The sequence below is a fragment of the Sorex fumeus genome, unplaced genomic scaffold (genome assembly GCF_029834395.1).
Source record: "Sorex fumeus unplaced genomic scaffold, SorFum_2.1 ptg000123l, whole genome shotgun sequence".
Lineage (NCBI taxonomy): Eukaryota > Metazoa > Chordata > Mammalia > Eulipotyphla > Soricidae > Sorex > Sorex fumeus.
Genome location: NW_026606180.1, coordinates 2,353,944 through 2,375,831, shown reverse-complemented (window position 1 = coordinate 2,375,831; position 21,888 = coordinate 2,353,944). Strand labels below are relative to the sequence as shown.

The following is a 21,888-nucleotide window of genomic DNA, read 5'->3' as shown; positions in this document are numbered from 1 at the left end:
TAGCTTGCAAGGAATGATAAAATCTTGCAATTTGCCGCAACCTGGTTGGAACTGGAAGATACCGTGTTGAGTGTAAGCCAAAGAAGAAAGACAAACACAGGATGATCACACTTACATGTGGTAATTAGAATACTGGTTGAAGAAATATACTGTAGTCAACGGGGGATGCCTGGGTCACCCTTGACCCCAATGTTTAGAGAGAAGGACAGAGAAGGAAAGAAATCTAGGAGTGGAGGAAAAGAAAATAGAAGTAATGGGTGAACAGGCATCAGGGCTTCAGTTGTACCAGCGATATGGGTGAGCGATATGGCCATATATCCAAAACACAGGCTCAACAACTGAAAACATGAGATCTAATTATAACCACTGGAACTCTGAAATGCACCTGTCAAGTTCACCGGCAAGGGATGGGAAAGGAATTGGGGGTGGGGATGGAATGAATATAGGGGCACTGGTGGAGGCAAGTTGACAACAGTGGTGGGATTGATGTTGAAATACTACGTGCCTAAAACTTAACTATAAACAACTTTGTAAGTAATTTATAGTTAACTTAAACTATAGTTTATAGTTTAACTTAGTTAAACTACATTAGTAGTAGTTCCTTAATTAGATTAAAAACATTATTTTTAATTTGAAAATATAGCTGTGCTTAAACAGGCAAACTGAGGCAGCGGAGATTAGACCAGTATGTGAAGATGGAATAAGCCCAATAACCATCTCATCATAACAAAGTCCTGCTCTTCACTGCCCTGTCTTATCCATACTGCATATGTTGTACCCAATGAGGTGCTCACCCATTCCCCTAGTTAGAAAAAAAATTAAGTAGGGCCAGAGAGATAAACTCAGAATTGAAGTGCCATATGACCTGGCAATTCCACTTTTGGGCATCGATCCCGAAGACAAAAACACTTCCAAAAGGACACATTCACAGCTTATTCATTACTGCACTCAGTATAATAGCTAAAACACGGAATCAACCTAAGTGTCCAACAACAAATGAATAGGTAAGGTGCTTGCCTTGCCAAGACAAACACAGGATGATCACACTTACATGTGGTAATTAGAATACTGGTTGAAGAAATATACTGTAGTCAATGGGGGATGCCTGGGTCACCCTTGACCCCAATGTTTAAAAAGAAGGACAGAGAAGGAATGCAGCCAACCTGGGTTTGATCCTGGAACCACACATGGTCCAGTAAGCATCACCAGGAGTGATCCCTGAGGACAGCTAGATGTGGCCCAACAACAACAACAACAACAAGAAGCTAAAAACAGAGAAAGGAACCAATTTTTCTCTGGAATCCTGCTTAAGAGAACCCCCTGTCATACTATGGGTCTTCCAGCTCTTTTTCTCTTTCACTCTTCTTTTGTATAAAATCTCTTCTGAATCCATTCCCTACCTCCACCAGTGTGGCATATATACAAAATGAAGTACAAAGCAGTCACAAGGAAAAAAACAAAATCATGTAGTTCGCAGACATTACTGGGCCCGCTCGAGCAAAATCGATGAACAATGGTAGGACAGTGTGACAGTGTGATGTAGTTCACAGTAATTTGGAATGGAATTGGAAGGCATCATACTGAGCAAAATAATCCAGGAACAGAAGGACAAATATCAGCTGATTTTACTCATCTGTGGTAGAGAGAAACAATCAAGGCAATATCAACTATCATAAATCATGAACACTGAGATAAGCAGATAGGAGAGATGAGGGAATAATGAGTTAGACCAGAAGTAACCCCGGAGAGTCCAAGGCATGTCAATGGTGGTAAAATGAGGTAACTGTATGCACCAAAACTATAACTGTCAATCAACAAACAGAGGTGGCACAGGGACAGCAGTGGAGGCTTATGGGTATTATGATGGTGGGGGTTGCAGTAACATTGAACATCAACACTATGAACTTAAACACTGTTGTTACTAACTAAATTTATAAAACAAACACAAAAATCCTGCCACCTGATCACTCTCTACCCCAACCCCTGATGGGGTATCCCTCCAATTCTTATCTCAGAAAGTAGAGACAGGAGTTTGTGAACATCCCAGCTCCACTGAAGGGTTTCTCCCCTGCACCACAGCTCCCTGTGCTGCCTGTCAGGTTTTGCTCTGTAGAAATAAGCACCTCTGAAAAAGGCTGGAGCTTGTCCCCAAGACAGGTAAGGGGTCTATAAGCACGCCCCACATTATTCAAGGTGTGGTTTTTCCTCCACCCTGGGAAGCAGGAGGTAACCCTTAGGTCACTGATCCCGGGCCTTGTCTGAGCAAGCCCGCACTGCCCACTAGTTGCCAGGACGACCAGCCACAGACCACCAGAGCAGAAAAGGTATTTGAGGTGACCAGAGGACAGACAAGGAAACCGAGGTCCAGAGTGGGGAAATGTGACCAAGTTCACAGAGCCAAGGAGTGGGAGCAGGGCTGATGGCCTCCTGGCTCCTCTTCCTCGCACACTTCCGCTTCATGGCTCTGCTCAGTCATCCCGGGGCCTCTGAACAGCAGTTTCCCTCCACTCCGCTCTCTGACAGGCACTGGCAAGGAGCACAGGGACTTAAGGTGGGGCAGTGCCTGAATGAGTTGGGGTTCTGTGCTGAGCTGCCAACTGGATTCATCAGGTTCAGCCCCTTCTTGGGAACTCCCTGCCTTTCTGCTTTGAGGAACCATCTGGAACAGGGTGGCAGATCCCTGGGCCAGCTTGTCCAGCTAAGGTCAAGCAATGAGAAGGGGCAGGAGAGAGCTAACCAGGGAGGGGAAGAGAGGCCTTGGCTATGGGATGGGGCATTCATGAAGGGGGGTAAGGGGGCTAGATGGGTGTGGAGGGTCCCAAGCCTTGAGCCCTGAGCTTTCAGCAAAGGAAATAGCACGTGCCAAGGCCCTGTAGGTATGAAGAGGAAGTGAGGCAGAGAGACTGGTGCGGTGCTCAGCTCAGCAAGAGCAAGAGTCCATGAGCCTGCAGGCCTTCGTGGAAACTTTGCTCTCCCTGGGATGGCACACCGCTGGACTTGGACACCTTGCAGCTGCGTGAGCTTGGATAAGCGAGTGTCATTTCCTCTCACAACGGAATCAGTGAGGAGGCTGATGGACAGCCTGAAGCCATAAGGACACAATGGCGACAGAGAGGGCAACAAATGGTCCAGCTGGAGGCAGGTGCAACTCCAGTGCAACTCACCCACAATGTCCACCACGTCTGGCCTGATGAGTGGCTCTCCACCCGTGAGCCGGATCTTGTCTACACCTTCTCTCACAAAGAGCCGAGCCAGGGTCAGGATCTCCTCAGTGGTCAGCAGCTCAGACTTTGGGGTCAGAGGAACACCCTCCTCAGGCATGCAGTATTGACCTGATTGAGTGGTAAAGGAAACGAGAACAGCAGGTAGCCCAGACACCCAGCACCCAGATGCCCCACCAAGAGTCTTTCTAGAAGCCCAGAAACATGAGAGAGGAGAAACCTCCCCCACTTAAGGGGGGGGGGTGTTCTAGGCCAGAACCTATGAAATGTTGATACTCCCTCCCACTCTGGCCTTACTAACTGTCTCAGTGAGGGGCTGGTGGTATGAAGGTAGGGAGTGGAGGGAGGGAGGGAGGGAGGGAGGGAGGGAGGGAGGGAAGAAGGAAGGAAGGAAGGAAGGAAGGAAGGAAGGAAGGGCAAATGTGAATGAGCCTCCAGCACTAGACGTCCCACCTCATGTATTTCAGAAGTGAGAGGCACTCTGCTTTAGCCTGGCCTAGGACAAGACAGACACATAGGTGTAGTTCCTTCCAGCTGGCAGCAGTGGCTACCGGTACTGCAGTGGAGCTCACATGTGTATAGTATCCAGTACCCCATGCACCCATCCCAGTCCTGTCCTGTACACTGGGAAGCGAAGGAATCCGGAGGGAGAAAGAGCACTAAAGAAAGTGGCTGGTTCAGGTCCAACCTTAATCATAGCAATAGCAACTCTGATCTCAAATCTAATCCCAAGTAGAACCCAACTTCTAGCACCATAAAACTCAACCTTAACCTTGGTATCTTGCCCTGAACTCCACCTGGCAAACACAGATGGTAGGTGGAGACATTACACAGAGGAACTGGGAAGACTATGAAGGGTTCCTGGGTGTGGGGAGATTTCAGAAGCCAGTTCACTCAGCCGAGGGCAAGGAGCCCAGAGGGCTCAGGCAGGTGACTCACATCGCAGGTTGCATTTCTCGGTGAGGGAGATCCGCAGGTAACTGTGCTGCCGCCCAAAGCTGTCGGTGAGGAAGTCGGAGAAGGGGCCTGCATGCTCCCTTAGGAACTGCCTCCTGGACAGCTCCTGCAACGCAAGACAGGAGGACATGGGTACTCAGCTCCTGGCCTCTCCACAAGAGAAGCGCTTCTAACCTTTGTCTGTGGGCTCCAGAATACTTGGGGTGCCAGTGTTCTCCCTCTCACAGACTGGGAAAGAGGAGTGTAAAGTAGGACATGTGGAGTCTGATCCCAAGGTTCCCTGAAATTAGACCAAGGGGCAAGACCCCCGCAAGTATAGATGAGCAGATAAGTGAGAAGCCAGCGAGAGAGAAGGACAGGGAACTGCCTCAGGCCCCTCCCATCCTCTCAAGAGGCATTCCCCCAGAAATGAACATCTCCAGCCAGGGTCATCAGGAGAGATGGTGCCACTCTGTACCTGGCAACTATGCCCACTGGCCAACATATCCTAAAAGGAGCAGGGAAGAGGTCCGTAACTAACAGGGACAGTGGCCACAGCTATTGCTGGTGGCTGCTGGGACATGAAGAGTCAACTCCCAACCCAGCCTCCCATCTCTTCCTTTTCCAAGGGGACACAGAATAAACTCAGTAATTAGCTAAGCATGGGGATGGGTGGGACTGAGGGTGTAGGCTTACACAAGCCAACACTTAATTTGATTTTCAGTTATAAGGCCTCCCTGGGAGCCTACCCACAGCCCAAGCCCCCAAGAGCAGCTGCAAGCTGGGTCTAAGGCATCCTCTCATGCAAGAGGCCTTCTGATAAGAGCAGCACAATCAGGACAACTTCCGGAAGGAACAAGGCCAACTCCCAGGAAGGGGGAACAAAGGACCATCAAATTAAGAGATGACTTCAGCTGTTCAGCCACTCATCTCTGCCAATGGGAGGGCTATGGACCCAATCCGAGGCCCAAATGTGAGAAGCCTCCCTGAAAAGCGCAGACTTAATGCGGGGAGAGAAAGAAAGAGCCAACCTCATACTTTTCCAAGTCTGATCTAGTCTATTCTCATTCCTCCTAGAGAGCACAGCCTGAGGCCATTGTTGAGAACAGGTTGAGCTCCTTGTTCCAGGGGAGCCACTTCTGCATATTCAAGTTTCCAAAGAACCTCTATTTCCCACACCTACCCACCCTGGCAGAGAGTTGGAACGAGGAGGCTTGGAGACAAAATTCATTAGAGACCATTTGGATCTGGCTCTCTGGATGTTAGTGTGTTTGGTTTTGGGGTTCTGTGGGGGGGGTGGCAGAGTGGGCAGAGGGATGCCTCTGTGGGGCTCAGAGCTTGTGCTGGGATGGTAGGTACTATTCTCAGCGGTACTGGAAGACCATGAGTGCAGGGATCAAACCTGGGCCTCCTGAAAGCGGTGCTTGTGCTCCAGACCTTGGACCTATAGCCTGGCCCATTGGTGCTGTGTACTTATCTTCCCAGGTGATTTTAAAGTGCAGCTAGGGTCAAAAAGCCTCGGTGTGACTCAGAAGCAAAAAGAAAGTGTGCAGCAGTGCTTTCACGATTTTCTTGGGTCTGTAAAACTCACTCCAATCAATGGCACTCAATCCAATCAAACCAGCTTCCTGTGTCCTCCCAGAAGCTCTGTTCTTTGTGATAAGTAAATAGAGTCACTCATGGGATCATCTATAACCATCAAAGTACTTTCCTCACCCTACTCTTGCCACTGTCCTTCTACCAGTTGCCTTGGTGGGTCCTGGAAGAAATTCTCCAGAGTCGAGTCCCAAGAGCCTTAGCGTCCAAGATATGACATACCTGGGAACCCAGGAACCCACATTTGTAACAGCCAGACCCCTCCACCAGCAGTTATTTGTCATTCAGTAACTAGTCACCACAGACCAGACCTTCTCCCTGGCCAAGAAGTCCTCCATTCCTCTAATTGTGGGAGGTGCCTTGGTGAGGAAACCAAACCTGATTCAAGGAACATGACTCAGCAGAAACGGAGCCCAACGTAGACCGAGCATGAACAGGTGTTGTGGAGCAATCACAGGAGGAACGGGGCACCGCGTATGGGTGGGTGAAGTGGGTCAGACAATCAGATTTACCTTGTGAGATCTGGGGAAACCACTCACTGGCTGACTCTCATCACTCATGTACTCACTCATCACCCACACATCTTCCCCTCCGGGCACATGCAAAAGTATCCCTTGGCTATTAACAAGCTTCTTTCCTGCGCTTGTCTCTTCTTGCACTACATGCCCTACTTTCACTCTTCTGGTTTTTAATCCCTTTCCCTTAATCCCACTGGAACGCAGCATGTTGCAGCAGTGAAAGGAGTCTCCCGGGAGCCTGAGGCATGACAGAGTCCAAGGCAGAGCCCAGGAAGGTCATAAACCAGAAAGGCTCTGATTCCCCATAAGGGAAGTCTTTTCGCCCAACTCTGCAACCCATGTGTCAATGAACAGGCTTGTCCCTGCCCTAGGGAGGCTGTGTGTGCAAAGTCGAGGCCCTCCGGGGAAGTCATCACTTTCCCAGCCTGGATCACCTCTGCTTAAAGGGGTTAGCCAACATCGATAGTCTCCAACTCTGTCCCAGAGCCACCCAAAGAGTTTCCAGGTGAACAGTGGCCCAAAGACACTGACACCAGAGTCCTTGGGTGAATGAAGTCCGGTCTATGTTTATTGGGCTTTGTTTTCTGTTTCTGGGTCACACCAGTGGCGCTCTGGTGCACTACTCCTACCTGATTTTGCTTTACTTAGTCTCAGGAATTTTAGAGTCACACTCTGTGGTGCTTGAGGGCTTCTCCCCAGCTCTGTACTGGGATTGCTCCCGGCAGTGCTGGGGTTAAATGGGCATGTGCCTCATCCCTGTACTCTGGTCCTGGGCTTTGTTTTTACTATCCAGCTTTTGGCTCTTCAGTTTGGCCAGTGATATATGGGAAAGGTGCTACTTTAATCCCAGGGTAGCTGTGAGGCTCTGAGCACAGACTTTGGGGACAAGTAAACCTGAATTATAAGCTGTTTGTTACTGAGCAGCTGCCAAGCCAACCATCTAAAGTTTCTTCATTCCAAACACAGCATGTGTGGACACAAATCCTGCCTCACTCAGCCTATCCCAGGTAGGATTTCAAAAAGGTGACTGCCGTTTTCTCAGTGTCACTCAAACCTGCCTATATTCATTCATCAAACAAGCAAGCACTTGCAGAGACTACTAGGTGTATCTGCACACTCTCATTTTCCCATGGTAGTCAGTTCCCCCAGTTTCACAAAGTCCTGCTTGCTTGCAGACGGCCCATAATTGGGGTTTCCAATTCACATCACTGTCATGCTACCCTGCAGGAGAAGCAGGGTCTAGAATCTTCCAGGATGATGACTCCTAGGAACTGGGCCTTAGGCAATCAACCACAGCTTACTAGTTAGCTCAGTCTCCCTCTCCAGTACAAATGGGGGTCAGGGGTGGAGTGGGTGGCACAAGAGAGCGAATTAAGGGAAGCCCTATCCCCAAAGTGCTCTCTAAAGGGTGAGTAGGCAACTCTGGATTTGACTGACAGAGGGCAGCCCCCTGAAAAATCCTAGAATCGAGGCTGACAAGCAGGGTCATTTGAGAGAAAAAGGAATACATGCCACATGCAATTTTCAATGGCCCTGGCTTAACTGCTGTTTGGGATGATGCAAAACAGGAGGGGCCTAAAAGATCATTTTATTTAATAAGGGCCTGGTCCCAGGCCTGCTCTCCCACCATCACTGACCCATAAGTTCCCCACACCTACAGCTCCAACAAAGACACAGCTCATGGAAACATCCTGGGAAGCTGGCCAAATGGAGAGTTAAGATAGGTATGCTCCTCCCACTCCCCTGCCAGCCCACCACTGGCTAGGGAGACAGCTCAAAAGACTGGAGGACGTGCTTTCCTCCAACTCTTAAAACTAGTACAGTAACTTCCCTCTGAGTATCACTGGGAACAACCCCCAAGCATCTAGCCAGAAGGGGCTCCCTAAGCACTGCCGGATGTGGCCCCCCAACCAGCCTCCAGAAAGATGCTAGCTAACCATTTCCCAAAGAATCTCCTTTGATGTTCCTCCTGCACACCAGAGCTCCTAGAACGCTACCTCCCTGCTGCTGGAGTTCCTGCTGGCAAAGCTCCGAAACCAACTGGACGAGTCGAACTGTGGGAATGCTCCCAGGACCTGGACAGTGATGACAGAATGGCGCCGGGGTGGGGTGGGGTGGGGTGGGGGGTAACATTTCCTGGAGATTAGTATAGATTAATGATTGGCAATCACGAATGGCCAGGTTTGGAATGTGGGATGTTGACACCGATGGAACTAGACAACTAACTAACTGGTAATAGTGGAACTTGGAATGAAATGCTGACATCAATGGAATTTAGACAAGAATTTTGTTTCAGCTTATACCAATCTTCTCCAGGTAACCATTAATCTAACCTTTTGCGTCTCACCACCTGCTCTCACCCCACATGTATTACACTCTGTTTGCCCCTTTTTAATCACTGTTCACCTTGAATAAAATTGTCTACGGTGCCATCAGCTTATAGTCTGTGTCTGTCGACCACCAGTCAGAGACTGTACCAGAATCATCCCTGTGTACCCAGGTCACTGGATACTGCTGGACGGTATCACCCCAAAAGTGGGCTCTCTGCCCCCCTAACAGCAGGGGGCCTTTGTCTCTAGTCACCTTATCCTTGCCCCAAGGTGTGGAGCCAACCCTCAGGCTACTTCCCTGGTGCCCTGCATGTAGCTTGAGAGGAGGAAAAGGTGCCGTGCTGCCAACTGGAGTATGCCCCACATAGGAGACTATCCAGGCCACCCTAATAAGGCTGGCAGGTAACCCAGGTCCATACCCTGCTCCCCATTCTCCTGGAACCCCATCTCCCCTTTCTCTGTAGAAGCTACTCAACCTGTACTTAGATGGATCCTCCTTTCTCTGTGCTCTCAGTCAGCACTCTTGTTCACGTCCCCTTTCCCACCTACCCCTTACAAATACCCATAGCTTCCCCTTGGTCTCCTGTAACACTTCACGCCAAACCAGACCACTAGGAGGGGTGGGGGGGCAAAGATCTTTCCAGGAAAAGGAGTAAGACAGGGCTCCCACCACGTGTTCCTCTCACTCCATGGACAGACTGAATGCTTTAAGCAAATTTAAAAATCAGTTATTTAATCAAAAACTTGGGGCTTTCAGCACAGAGGCCGGTATAACCACACTGTGGGAAGGGAGAGTGGCGTTGCGGGTTTTTTATGTGTTGACTTTTCCACAAAGGCAGAGGACTACACAGCACTTTAGAAATGACCATTCCCCTGGTGAAAAATTTCCAGGATGGAAAGCCCAACCTATGCTCTAAGTAGGGAGACCAGAAATACATCCTAAGCTGATGATAGAAAGGATGATAAATATAATAAAAATATACAGCAGTCACCTTCACAGGCCAGTCTTTAGTGTAAGTTTATGCATTAGAAGACAATATTTTTTAATCCCTAAAGACATCCTAATGAAGTGGACACTAGTATTTGCATTTTGCAATGCAAAAACTGAGTAGTCAGAAGCAGAGCCTGGGGGGTGGGGGTGGGGGAGGAAGATCACACACACTATGAGAGGGAGCACTGGGATGCAACTCTGGGCTTTCTGCACCGAATCTCCCTTTTCACCTAGGGAAAAAAAGGTCAGCTCAAAGAAGCTTGAGCACAGACCCTAGAGCTCTTGTTCCCCACATCACAGAGCTGTGTGTCTGGAAACACCTACCTTCCCCTGTTCTCTGGGTGGGCTAAATGAAAGGGAGAGTGAAATTCTTTGACCAGGTCCTCTCCGGAAGTAAAGGGGTGGGGGAGGGGGCCGAAGGCAGGATCATTTCCTTTTCTGAACCTTTTGATCTCTTTAATCTTGGCTTTACCATTCCCCTCAGTGTAGCTCAGAGTCCAAGGAAACGGAAAACTTCACCTCCTGGTTGTAAGAGCAGCTTATCAGAGGGCTGCAGAGGGGTCAGGTGCAGAGGGAGCTGGTTGGGCTAAAATCTTCTCCCGCCCCCTGATTAAGCAATATCGGAGAGTGGGTGGGGTCAGGGTCCAGACCTGAAGCCTGATCCGGGGAGGTGGAAAAAACCAGTTTCAGAAAGCCTTTACTCCGTAGGAGATGCTTCTCCCCAGATGTTCTCTGGGCCTAGGGCCCAAGGAATCACAAACCTGAACTTGTTATGTCAAAGATTAGTCTGGCGGGGTGGGTGCTGTCAACTCTGAAGAGGCAGAGGCATGCCCAGGGCAGGCTAGACTCAGTCCAGGACGGCCGCTGGGACCAGGCCCTGCAACTGCAGAAGTGACAACTCTTGGTGGCACCAAGATGACATTTTTAGCCCCTGTCACCCCCCACGGCTGGGCATCACACAAGCACCTGCTCACAGCCAGACAATGTCTCCGCGGGGCGAGAAGGAAGAAGGTGCGGCGGGGCGGGAGTGGACACTCCGCTCTGTCCTCGGCCGCGCCGGCTGCCCAGAGGAGGTGGGGGTGAATCTCGAAGTGGGGGGCGCCCCGAACGCCCTGCCCACCACGCTGCTCCCCGCGCCACCCCCTGCCCCGGGACGCCCTGCCCGCCACGCTGCCCACCTCGCTGCCCCCTGCCCCGGGACGCCCGGCCCGCCGCGCTGCCCCCCGCGCCGCCCGCCTCCCTGCCTGCCCCTCGCGCTGCCCCCTGCCACCGCTCTGACCCCTGCCCCGGGACGCCCTGCCCGCCACGCTGCCCACCTCGCTGCCCCCTGCCCCGGGACGCCCGGCCCGCCGCGCTGCCCCCCGCGCCGCCCGCCTCCCTGCCTGCCCCTCGCGCTGCCCCCTGCCACCGCTCTGACCCCTGCCCCGGGACGCCCTGCCCGCCACGCTGCCCACCTCGCTGCCCCCTGCCCCGGGACGCCCGGCCCGCCGCGCTGCCCCCCGCGCCGCCCGCCTCCCTGCCTGCCCCTCGCGCTGCCCCCTGCCACCGCTCTGACCCCTGCCCCGGGACGCCCTGCCCGCCACGCTGCCCACCTCGCTGCCCCCTGCCCCGGGACGCCCGGCCCGCCGCGCTGCCCCCCGCGCCGCCCGCCTCCCTGCCTGCCCCTCGCGCTGCCCCCTGCCACCGCTCTGACCCCTGCCCCGGGACGCCCTGCCCGCCACGCTGCCCACCTCGCTGCCCCCTGCCCCGGGACGCCCGGCCCGCCGCGCTGCCCCCCGCGCCGCCCGCCTCCCTGCCTGCCCCTCGCGCTGCCCCCTGCCCACCGCTCTGACCCCCGCTCCGGGCCGCCCCGCCCATCGCGCGCCCGCCCGCACCGTCCCCGCGCTGCCCCCCGGCCCAGGACGCCCGGCCCCGCGCTGGCCCCGCGCCTCCCCGCGGGCGCCGCTCACCTCGGGGCCAGCCCGGGCAGGCTCCCCGCGCCGGGGCTGCGTCACCGGCGCCCCCGAGCTGCAGCCTCGCGTGCTGGGGCGCAGCGCCCGCCCGAGCATCCGGGACACCGGCCGCGCAGCCATCCGGCCGGTTCCACTGCGCCCGGCCCGCTCCTAAGCGGCACCGGCCCGGGACTCGCCGCCAGGGTCACCGGCCGGGGCGGGGCGGGCGGGGCCGGCGCGGCCAATCGGCGAGGGCGCCGCGCCGCGTGGCCTTCTGGGACTTGTAGTCCACTCCTCGGCTCCGTTTCCTGGGCCGGGCCAGCGGTAGTGGGCTTGTAGAGCACGAATTTATTCTCAGAGAACCCACGTCTTTTTCTCCAGGCCTTTCCTTTTTCTCTTTGGTCCTGAACTTGGGTCATGGTGTGATTGGCTCTATAGACAGAGTAGGCCTGGAGCCAGGTGGATGAGGCACAAAACAAGGTATCTAGATAAACATGTTCTTGCACTTTTATTTATTTATCTATTGTTTGCTTTTTTGGCCTCTCTGCTCAGGGATCACTCCCCGCGGTGCGAGGGAGACCAAGTCATCCTGGGAATTCAAACCAAACTCCCGCGTGCAGAACGTTTTCCAAACCTTTGAACTAATTCTCCTGTCCTTGTGCAACTTTTTTTTTAATGTTGCAAAAAAACTTAGTGATGAACAAAAATATTAGCGTTTTATATAGAAATAACATATGTCCCTACACGTTTATTCCTCACCTGATTCCCTTTACCTTAGTCTAGGGCCCTGATTTAGAGGCTGATTAGATCCCTTTTTGATTTTTTCGGCCTACACTTTTTCAATCGTGCTCCAAACCATAAGAATCTTGACCTATCCATTTAAAATAGGAATATATGGGAAAAACTTATAGAATGAGTATATATTATTTTTGGAATGTTCCCAACAGACCATGCACCCTGCTGAGAATCACTTAAATCTTAACAGCAATCCTGTGATAACATCAATGTTGCAATTGAGAAAACTGAGACTTAAAGAGGTTGTGTAATTTTCCCACAGTCACACAGTTGATGGTGGTGGGACCAGAGCAATAGGAGAGTAGGGTATTTGCCTTGTACATAGCTGATCGGGGTTCGATCCCTGGCACCCCATATGGTGCCCCAAGTCACTATGAGTGATCCCTGAACAGAGCATAAGTAGTAAGCCCTGAGAACTGCTGAGTAAGACCCCCCAAAGTGGAAAAAAATTATGGGGGGAGGGAAACAAAAGATGCAGACAGGGTCTGTACCTTTAAACGTTCTCAGGAGAATGTGTTTCTCTTGCCTCTTCCAGTATTTAATACTGTCTTCCTTGGTTCCTTGTCCCTTTTTCCATTTTCAAAGGCTGCACTGCATCATCTCCTATGACTCTGTTTCCATCTCATGAGCTATCTTACTTCTCTCTCAAATCTCCCTCTGTCTCTCTCTGATAAAGACACATCATTTCATGTAGGACCATCTGGGCAATCTAGGTGAATGTTTCATTATGGATCCTTTGAATAGTAGAGATAGGAGTGGAATAGAAGAAGCATATGGAGAGAGAGAGAATAGATAGTAACATAGGTGGATCAAGAGATAATACAGTAGTTAGGTTTTGGGTTCAATTCCTGGTACCACATGGTCCCCAAGCATCACCAGGTGCAGCAGCCTGGAGGAAGCTCATTACCTCCAGAGTGGCCCAGGTAATTTGTAGTACCACAGGACCCAAACAGCACAGTATCATCAGGCCCTTGCTTAAACACTACTCTGGTGAGCTGAAAAACTGCTGATAGGTCCTTAGCACCTTCTGAACACCACTTGGATATTTCCAGAAAAAGAAGTTAAATCGAGGGTATAACTATCTTCCACTTGGCCAGAAAACAGGTCACTCAGAGTAAAGAGTAAATACATTCCAAAGTGAAGTGAGGCGTCAAATGATTCCCTAAAGATAGGCTTGTGTTCTCATACACTTTTTGAGCCCGTCTAAAACGCCCCCAGTTATATGAAACCTTTTTAGATCCCAATCCTGTCACTCCAAGCTCATTTTGTGCTTGGACACTGTGTTACTTCGTCTTATACAGGCCACCGTTGGCAGGTTTTGGGGGTCTAGGACCACACCCCACCCTTAGCAGAACACAATCTGTTTCTGAGAAGCAGTTATCAGGCCCCAGGCCTATATTCAATAGTGTTTGGGGGCAAAGAACTAGACCAGAGTCAAAAGAAGACTCACATGTGCTACACAAGTGCTCTACGACTCAACTCTCTCTGCCACCCCTCCGTCAATTTTAATAGGCCCTTCAACTCCTGGGAAAGTAAATGCCCAATATAGCTTGCTCAGTGTAACTTAGCAGACTAAAATTTTCTCTACATGATTATGAAGCTACTTGAACACTTCTAGTGCTAGAAGCACTTAGATTTTCTGTTTAACTGTTCCACTTAAATGCTGCATGGCCTATTACAATTCTTACTTGTATTTGGCAGAAATGTACCTCTTTATTTTAATATATGGTAAGTAAGTGTCATCTGGGTCAGCACACTCTGCTACATCTAGTACTTGGGGAAATAACTTCTATGGAGCTGGAGAGATAGTAGTGTGGGCAGGGTGCTTGACTTGCATCTGGCTATCCTGTGTTCACTTCTTAGTACTTAAAAGTCCCCGAAGAACACCTGAACATAGCTGGGTATGGTCCAAAAAAATTTTTTTAAATAAAACTGCGCTTAGGAGCTCAAAATCAAGGGTGGGACTCTGAAGAGCCCATGCATTGATTGTGAGGGATCTATAGACTTTCAAAACTGAATTATGATGCAGTTCATATGTATAGCTTTCTGGAGAGAAAAGGAATTTTTTTCGCATGTTCAATGAGACCCCTAGCCTACGGAAGTTGGTGACAGCTAATCTAGAAATCACTCTTTTGTGATACTGTTGCCCATCCTAGTTTTACCTCCTGGAATTGTGCATAGCTCCTTTTTTTTTTCATTAGAGTTTTAATGCAAAACCTTGTCTTGTCTTGTTAAATAACAACAGCTGTTGCTAACCTCTGTCCATAACATCATAGCAATGACATTGTACTTTTTCTTCCCAAATAGAGAGTTTGATCTGTCCTAGAGGAGGCCTATATTTTTGAAGATGACTGCAACAACATCTCCTATGTTACACATTCTAGAGTACTGTAGCACTGTAGCACTGTCCTCCCAGTTCATTGTTCATCATCGATTTGCTTGAGCAGGCCCAGTAATATCTCCATTGTGAGACTTGTTGTTACTGTGTTTGGCATCTTGGATACAACACAGGTAGCTTGCCAGGCTTTGCCATGCAGGCAAGATACTCTCAGTAGCTCGCCAGGCTCTCCAAGAGGGGCGGAGGATTCAAACCCGGGTCACCCCGGTTGGCCGTGTGCAAGGCAAACGCCCTACTTGCTGTGCTATCCGTCCAGCCCATATTCTAAAGTAATATTGTCTAACCTAGACTTCAGTAATGATGAGAATATTTTAAATGCTTGTGTAACTATGAAACAAATGAAATTTAACTAGTGTGACCAAGGGACTAAAATTTTAATTTTATTACACTTGAATTGATTCAAGTATCAGTAGACAAATGTAGTCATGGTTATCATATGTTTTCTTATTCTAGAACCTTGCTTTCCCCTTCAAGAAGTGTGATTACTTCTTTTCTGCTAGCATATCATAGAGTTTGTCAGTTCGAAAAGGCTATATACTGAATATAAAATATTCTGAAAAGATATAAAAATAGAAACAGTAAAAGAATAGTTTGTAAGTAGGGGAGATTTTTAGGCTAATGAAGCCACACATATGGATCTGTGAACATACATAATTTTACACTTAGAATATCCAAACCTACGGATTTTTCATATTCGGACATTATCCCTAAGATAAACTGGTCAATAATGTTTCAATACAGCATCACCCGTAGTAGTATTTATTCCACTCTGGTGTGGGATGTTGATAGGGAAGCTCTACATACACATATTCAAAATACACATATATGGAGACAAGGTGTATTTTGAATATTTCTGTAGCTTCTTTCCATTCATTTTTCTACTACAATTGTTTTAAAAGTATTGTTATACATTTGTTTTAAATTGAGAATTGGATTTTTTAAACCTATGCCAATTGTTTTCTTTCTCATAACAGGAACTTCAAGACCTCTATAATTCAAATTTCTCTTTCCCTGTTCTATCAACTGCTGAGAACTCTCTGAAAATTTAGGCATTTTAATTAAAGTAACAAAATAGAACACCACAGAATATATCATTTCAGCAATTCCTGTAATCTCTCTTCTTTGGGACTCAGGATATTCTGTATTGTCCTCTTTAGATCTACTCCTGCCCCTTCCTATCCTGCCCAGAGAAAAAGGAAGTTGACCTATCACATTGATGGTATCACTCCAGAACCTTGTCCTGGTTTCCAGACGAATCTGACAAGGATGATTCTTGGGCAGTTTTGAGAGCAGAGGGTGAGAGAAGTCAAAACATTTGTTCCTCTTACTCCCTGTTTTCTTTGCTGCAGTTTTGCTGTTGCTGTGCCCTTCTGCAATCATAGCTGGTATTAAATGGCCACTCACCAATGAGTGGGCTGGAGCGATAGCACAGCAGTAGGGCGTTTGCCTTGCACGCAGCCAACATGGCCGACCCGAGTTCAATTCCTCTGCCCCTCTCGGAGAGCCCGGCAAGCTACCGAGAGTATCTTGCCTGCACGGCAAAGCCTGGTAAGCTCCCCGTGACGTATTCAATATGCCAAACACAGTAACAACAAAGTCTCCAATGAAGACGTTACTGGGCCCGCTCAAGCAAATCGATGATCAACGGGAGGGCCTTTACTTTACTTTACTTTCACCAATGAGTCTAGCTCTCATCATTTCTAATCCTGCTCCTTCAGACAGGGTAGAGTTGGCTTTCCTTTGTAGATGAATATGGGTGTGCGGCCCCCAGTAACCCTTCCCACACCTCAAAAATGGTTCCCATGGTAAAGTTTTTCTTTAAAAATCAAAGTTATTATCCCTCTGTTCCTTGCTGATTCCAACACTTATGTAGGATTCAAAGACTTCATTTAATAGTAAGGTAAAAGGTAAAGGCCCTCCCGTTGATCGTCGATTTGCTCGAGCGGGCCCAGTAACGTCTCCATTGGAGACTTTGTTGTTACTGTGTCTGGCATATCGAATACTCTCGGTAGCTTGCCGGGCTCTCCGAGAGGGGCGGAGGAATCGAACTCGGGTCGGCCATGTTGGCCGCTTGTAAGGCGAACGCCCTACCCGCTGTGCTATCGCTCCAGCATTTAATAGTAGCCCACTTTTTTTTTTGTTATTGGTGATCACAACAGAGTGACTTAGTTTATTTGTCTTCTCAAGGAGAAGCCCATGAAGGGATAGTGACAAACCTAAACCATATATAATCATAGCGGCCAGCATGGTATTTGTCCAACACACAGTGGGATCCCACTCAATGTGTATTAAATGGTGGATACATATCTTTGACTTGTTTAGTAAGGTAATTGTATCAGTTGGGATGGGATGGATCATGGTGTATAACAAACATCTCTAATATCTCAATGACTTGCTACTCATTTGTACTAAATGCCCTGCAAGGGACTCCCCATTCATGTTATCCTTGCTCTAGGCCCCAGGATGATGGAGCAGCAGATATCCACATAGAACACTGGTGATTAACAAATGAAAAATGGTCTGGCAAGGAGTCACAGAACTTAGAACTTCTTCATGAAAGAACTATTTATATGCCCACATCTAATATCAAAAAGAAGAAAACCTTAGCTCTCCTCTTCCACAGAGGTAAACAGCTAGTGGTGAACAATAAAATAATTTCATATTTTAGGAAAAAAGAAATAAATCCAGGAGAAACTTCCCCTTATTCTGCAATATATCACCCAGGTGTTCCCACTGTTTAGGAATTCTCTCATTTAGTTATATTTGTCACTCCCTTTGGGCCTTATGCTTCTGCAAGCATCAGCCACTATCCCAGAACTATGCAGTCCCGACTCCAGAAAGCTCTTGTTTTAGTGTATGAAGTAAGCTAGATGGGAAAAAAGATATTTTGCAATACCTCTTTAATTCAGTGGCTCTCAGTGTGGGTTTATAAGGTCAGAATTCATTCCATAACATTACTAAGACATTATTTGCCTTTACCCTCTCATGCTTCTATGACTACACAGAGGAATTTCCCATGAGCTCTCCATGTATGATTTCACAACACATTAATGAGAAGCTGATATGGGGATCCAGCTGCTTTCACTAGGCCCAAATTTAAAGAGATTTAAAAAACATGCAACAAAATACAAATTTCTCCCTATTTTGGGAGATAGTTATAAAAATCATCATTATAATAGTAGTTATCCTACTATTTTAAAATGCAGTGAATATCTAAAAAGTTACTCTCTTTTAATTTTCTTGTTTTATTTATATTTTGAGGTGCTAGGAAGCCCAGAGGCCATTTCTGGCTATAATCAGCCAACCACTTGATCACTTGATCATTTGACATCCCGTTACTCATCGATTTGCTCAAGCAGGCACCAGTAATGTCTACATTAGACCCTGTAGTGTAGCCCAATGGCATCTGCTTGCTCCAGGAACACGAAGAGCTGCAAACCATTTGTTCAGGGTCTTGACAAAACAAGTCTGACCATGTCATAGGTGGGCAGCCACGTAATCTTTTGACATCCCATGGAATCCAGTCGGTAACAACTCTAGTCCAGCAGTTGTCTTCAAATCGCATTACGTGTCCAGCCCATCTGATTTTCGATGCCTTGACAAATGAGAGAGCGTCCCTGATTCCCGATCGTTGACGGAGGTCGGAACTCCGGATTCCTTCTCTCACTTGAGTGAAGCGTGATACACCAAGCATAGTTCTTTTGATTCCTCTTTGGGAGACCCCAAATAGTGCTCTCATCATGTTTTCATAGGGCTCAGGTTTCTGAGGAGCATGTTAATGCAGGAAGAATGGTAGTCGAAGAGATGTACCTGGAGCTGGAGGTTCTTCGTCCTCTTAGCTATTTCTTTGACACTCTTGAAGGCATTCCATGCTGTCCTCTTCCTTCTGCACAGCTCAGGTGCCTGGTCATTCATCATGTTGAGTCCTCGACCTAGGTACATATAACTGCTGCATTCGGAGATGTTCGTTCCATTGAGAGCAAACGGAAAGTCAGGAAGGAGTCAGTTTCTCATGAACATTGTCTTTGTGAGATTCAGCTGCAGTCCAACCTTTCCACACTCACGTTTGAAGTCGGCCACCATTTGTGCCGCTTGGCTAATATTTGGTGTTATAAGAATGATGTCATCAGTGAAACGGAGGTGGTATAGTTTCTGACCATTTATCTTCACTCCCATTCCATCCCATTCAAGTCATCGCATGATGTTCTTGAGGGTGGCACTGAAGAGTTTCAGTGAAATGATATCACCCTACCGAACCCCTCTTGACATGGATGATCACTTCCTTGTAGAATGGTGAGATCCTGGTAGTGAATCCGTAATACAGTCCATTAAGGATCCTGATGTATTGAGTTTGAATGCCCTGTTTGGCTAGGGCTTCAATGACCACTTCCGTCTCAACAGACTCAAAGGCCTTCTTTAAATAAATGAACATTAGACAGAGCGGCATCTTGAACTCCCGAGAAACCTCAATGAGCTTGGTTACCATGTGGATATGGTTGATCGTGCGGAATCCTTTTCGGAACCCAGCTTGCTCTCATGGTTGTCCTTCATCTAGTGTTCTGCCAATCCTATTCAGGATGACTCAAGTGAACAGCTTGTAGATGACAGACAGCAGGCAGATTGGGCGATAGTTGCCAATGTCGTGGATGTCTCCCTTCTTGTACAGTAGAACAGTCCTGCTGGTTTTCAATTGAGATGGAACCTGATTAAATGCAGGAGCCAGAAGAAGTTGTGTTGCTTGTATCCTGTAGTTCTGGATCACTATAGTAGTATTTGGGGGCTTCCAGGGCCATGCCCAGCAATGTGCAGAAGTCCATGTGGTACCAGGTATCAAACAGAGGTAACTAGTCCCAATGAGTGTTAGGCATGCACCCTAGCCACTGTACTATATCTTAGACCCTCTTTTTAATTTCTAATGTAGGGGATCCAGTGATAACACAGAGGGTAGGGTGTTTGCCTTGCACATGGCTGACCCAAGTTCAATTCCCAGCATCTCACATGGTTCCCCGAGCACTGCCAGGAGTAATTCCTGAGTGCAAGAGCCAGGATTAGCCTCTGTGTATCGCTGGGTGTGACCCCAAAGAAATAATATTAATAATAATAATTTCTAATGTAGTGCAAATAAAATTAATTGATAAAGTTAATAGATCATATATGTGCATATACCTATATATGTACATATACATAAATGCACACAAAAGCAAATGCTCTTTGATGTCTTTTATACTTCTTAAAATTTCTCTTTCGTTTTTGATTTTGGTTTAAATCTAGCAGTGCTTAGGTCTTACTCCTGACTCTCTCAGGATTTACTCCTAGTGGTGCTCAGGGAGACCATATGGGGTGCCATGGATCAATCCCAGGTCAGCCACATGTAAGGCAAGGGCCATATTCACTATTCTATTGCTCCGCCACCCAGCCCTTAAACACTTTTGATGAAAGCAAACTGGAATATTGCTGTCTCCACATATATGCCTTTGTCTTCCAGAGATCCAGAAGTATCTAGTCATGCTTTATAATTGCTTTAGATCTATGTCATCCTCCCCAAACCTGAAAAATTAAGTTAAAGAAACCTTTGCCAGCTCCATTATTCCTCTGGGATCCAGGAATGGGATAACTGTGATGGGGACATTGCATTGGTGCTGGGCAATGTACAGTGGTGGAGGGATGGAACACTATGACTGAAACCTAACCATGAACAGCTTTGTAAGGGGAAAAATAAGATAGTAGTTTCAGGGTTCCTTCCTAGCAGTCCATATTTACTGTGGGAGCCCCACTCTGGGAATCAAACAACCTTTCACTCTAACATCGGCTCTTTAACACTTTCCCTCGACGGGTTAGTTCCATGTGAAGATAGTTAAATCATAGAACACACAAGCAAAGGCTCTATTGTTTGTATAATTTTTGGTTGCCGGAAGTCCCTAAGTGTCACAGGAGCCCTACTTCCCTACATGAAAGCAATTATAGAGACTGATTCCTTTGGGTTCATTAAGCTACCAGAAGAATTTCTATTAGAATTGGACAAATTCCACAGCTGCTCTGAATCCATTCTAAACCAGGAATGCCTTGCATCAAGTTTAACTGTTTTCTAAGAATTAAATTGAAAAAAAATGCCAAAAGGGGAAATGGGGTTGCTTGAGAAGTGAGTTGGGAAGGCTGAGATGGCAGGGCTCTGACTACAAGTTGTAATATTCTTGGCTTCTGGGAGAAGAGCATGGTGTGGAACAACTGTGAAGTTTAAATTTCTTGGGCTAGCCCTGCAGCTCTGCTGTAAAATCACCCTGAATTATTTATCCTACTAATCTCCTGTGTATATGTGGGTTTTAAAATTTTATTTATTTATTTTGGAGAAGTGGATCTCCGCTCCCAGGTCCTGTTGAGCCCAGAGTCTAAGGTTACAAAGTTCTGCATTATCTGGGTTTTATGGGACTTCACTCATGCATGAGGTTTGGGCCGAGCCTCACATATGAGTGAACATGTTCCTGGACACATCATAAGACTCTCCCTACCCATTTTCCATAATTACCACACCATATTTGATGGGATTCAGACAGTAGACAACTATATCTCTCTCTCTCTCTCTCTCTCTATATATATATATATATATATAAGTGTATCCCATCCCGCCCACACAGCAGAGCCTGGCAAGTTATCCATGACATATTCTGTATGCCAAAAACTGTAACAATAACGGGTCTCATGCCCTTGGCCCTGAAAGAGCCTCCAATACTCGTGTTGGGAAAGACGAGTAAGGAGAGGCTGCTAAATTATCAGGGCTGGGATGAATGGAGACATTACTGGCTCCCGCTCGAGTAAATCAATGAACAACCGGATGATAGTGATACAATGACACAGTGATTTTGTAAAAGGCACTACTCCCAGCGATATGCTTCGGGGTTCATTCTACATAGTGCCAGGAATTGAACCTGGGTTAATAAGGGTGCAAGACAAGCATTTTAACTTTCTCCAGTTTCTGTGGTGTTTCTTTAAGCAGGTCTAGAAATTCCAAAATACTCCTGACTTCAAAAGGCTTCCTCACCTTTAAAAGTGGGATGGATCTCACAAATCCTAACAAATGGAATAGATTAAGCATCTGTGAGTGGTCCGTGAAGGACACCAGGGCTTCCTCCTTGTTATCTTTGCTCTTTTGCCAGTTGCCATTCTGTAAGAATTTG

General features: G+C 47.9%; 1 protein-coding gene across 2 annotated transcripts in view; it reads right to left on the bottom strand.

Moving 5' to 3' along the window:
- The window catches only part of MOCS1 (molybdenum cofactor synthesis 1), a 30,559-nt gene extending 18,831 nt beyond the window's left edge, over nt 1-11,728 (bottom strand). For both annotated transcript variants that reach the window (XM_056137352.1, XM_056137353.1), the window contains exons 1-3: nt 11,542-11,728; nt 4,161-4,284; nt 3,165-3,332 (exon numbers count right to left, since the gene is read on the bottom strand). In XM_056137352.1, coding sequence (XP_055993327.1) covers nt 3,165-3,332; nt 4,161-4,284; nt 11,542-11,664 — 415 coding nt within the window. In that variant the 5' untranslated portion in view covers nt 11,665-11,728. The remainder of the gene's footprint in view (nt 1-3,164; nt 3,333-4,160; nt 4,285-11,541) is intronic.
- Nucleotides 11,729-21,888: the final 10,160 nt, after the last annotated feature.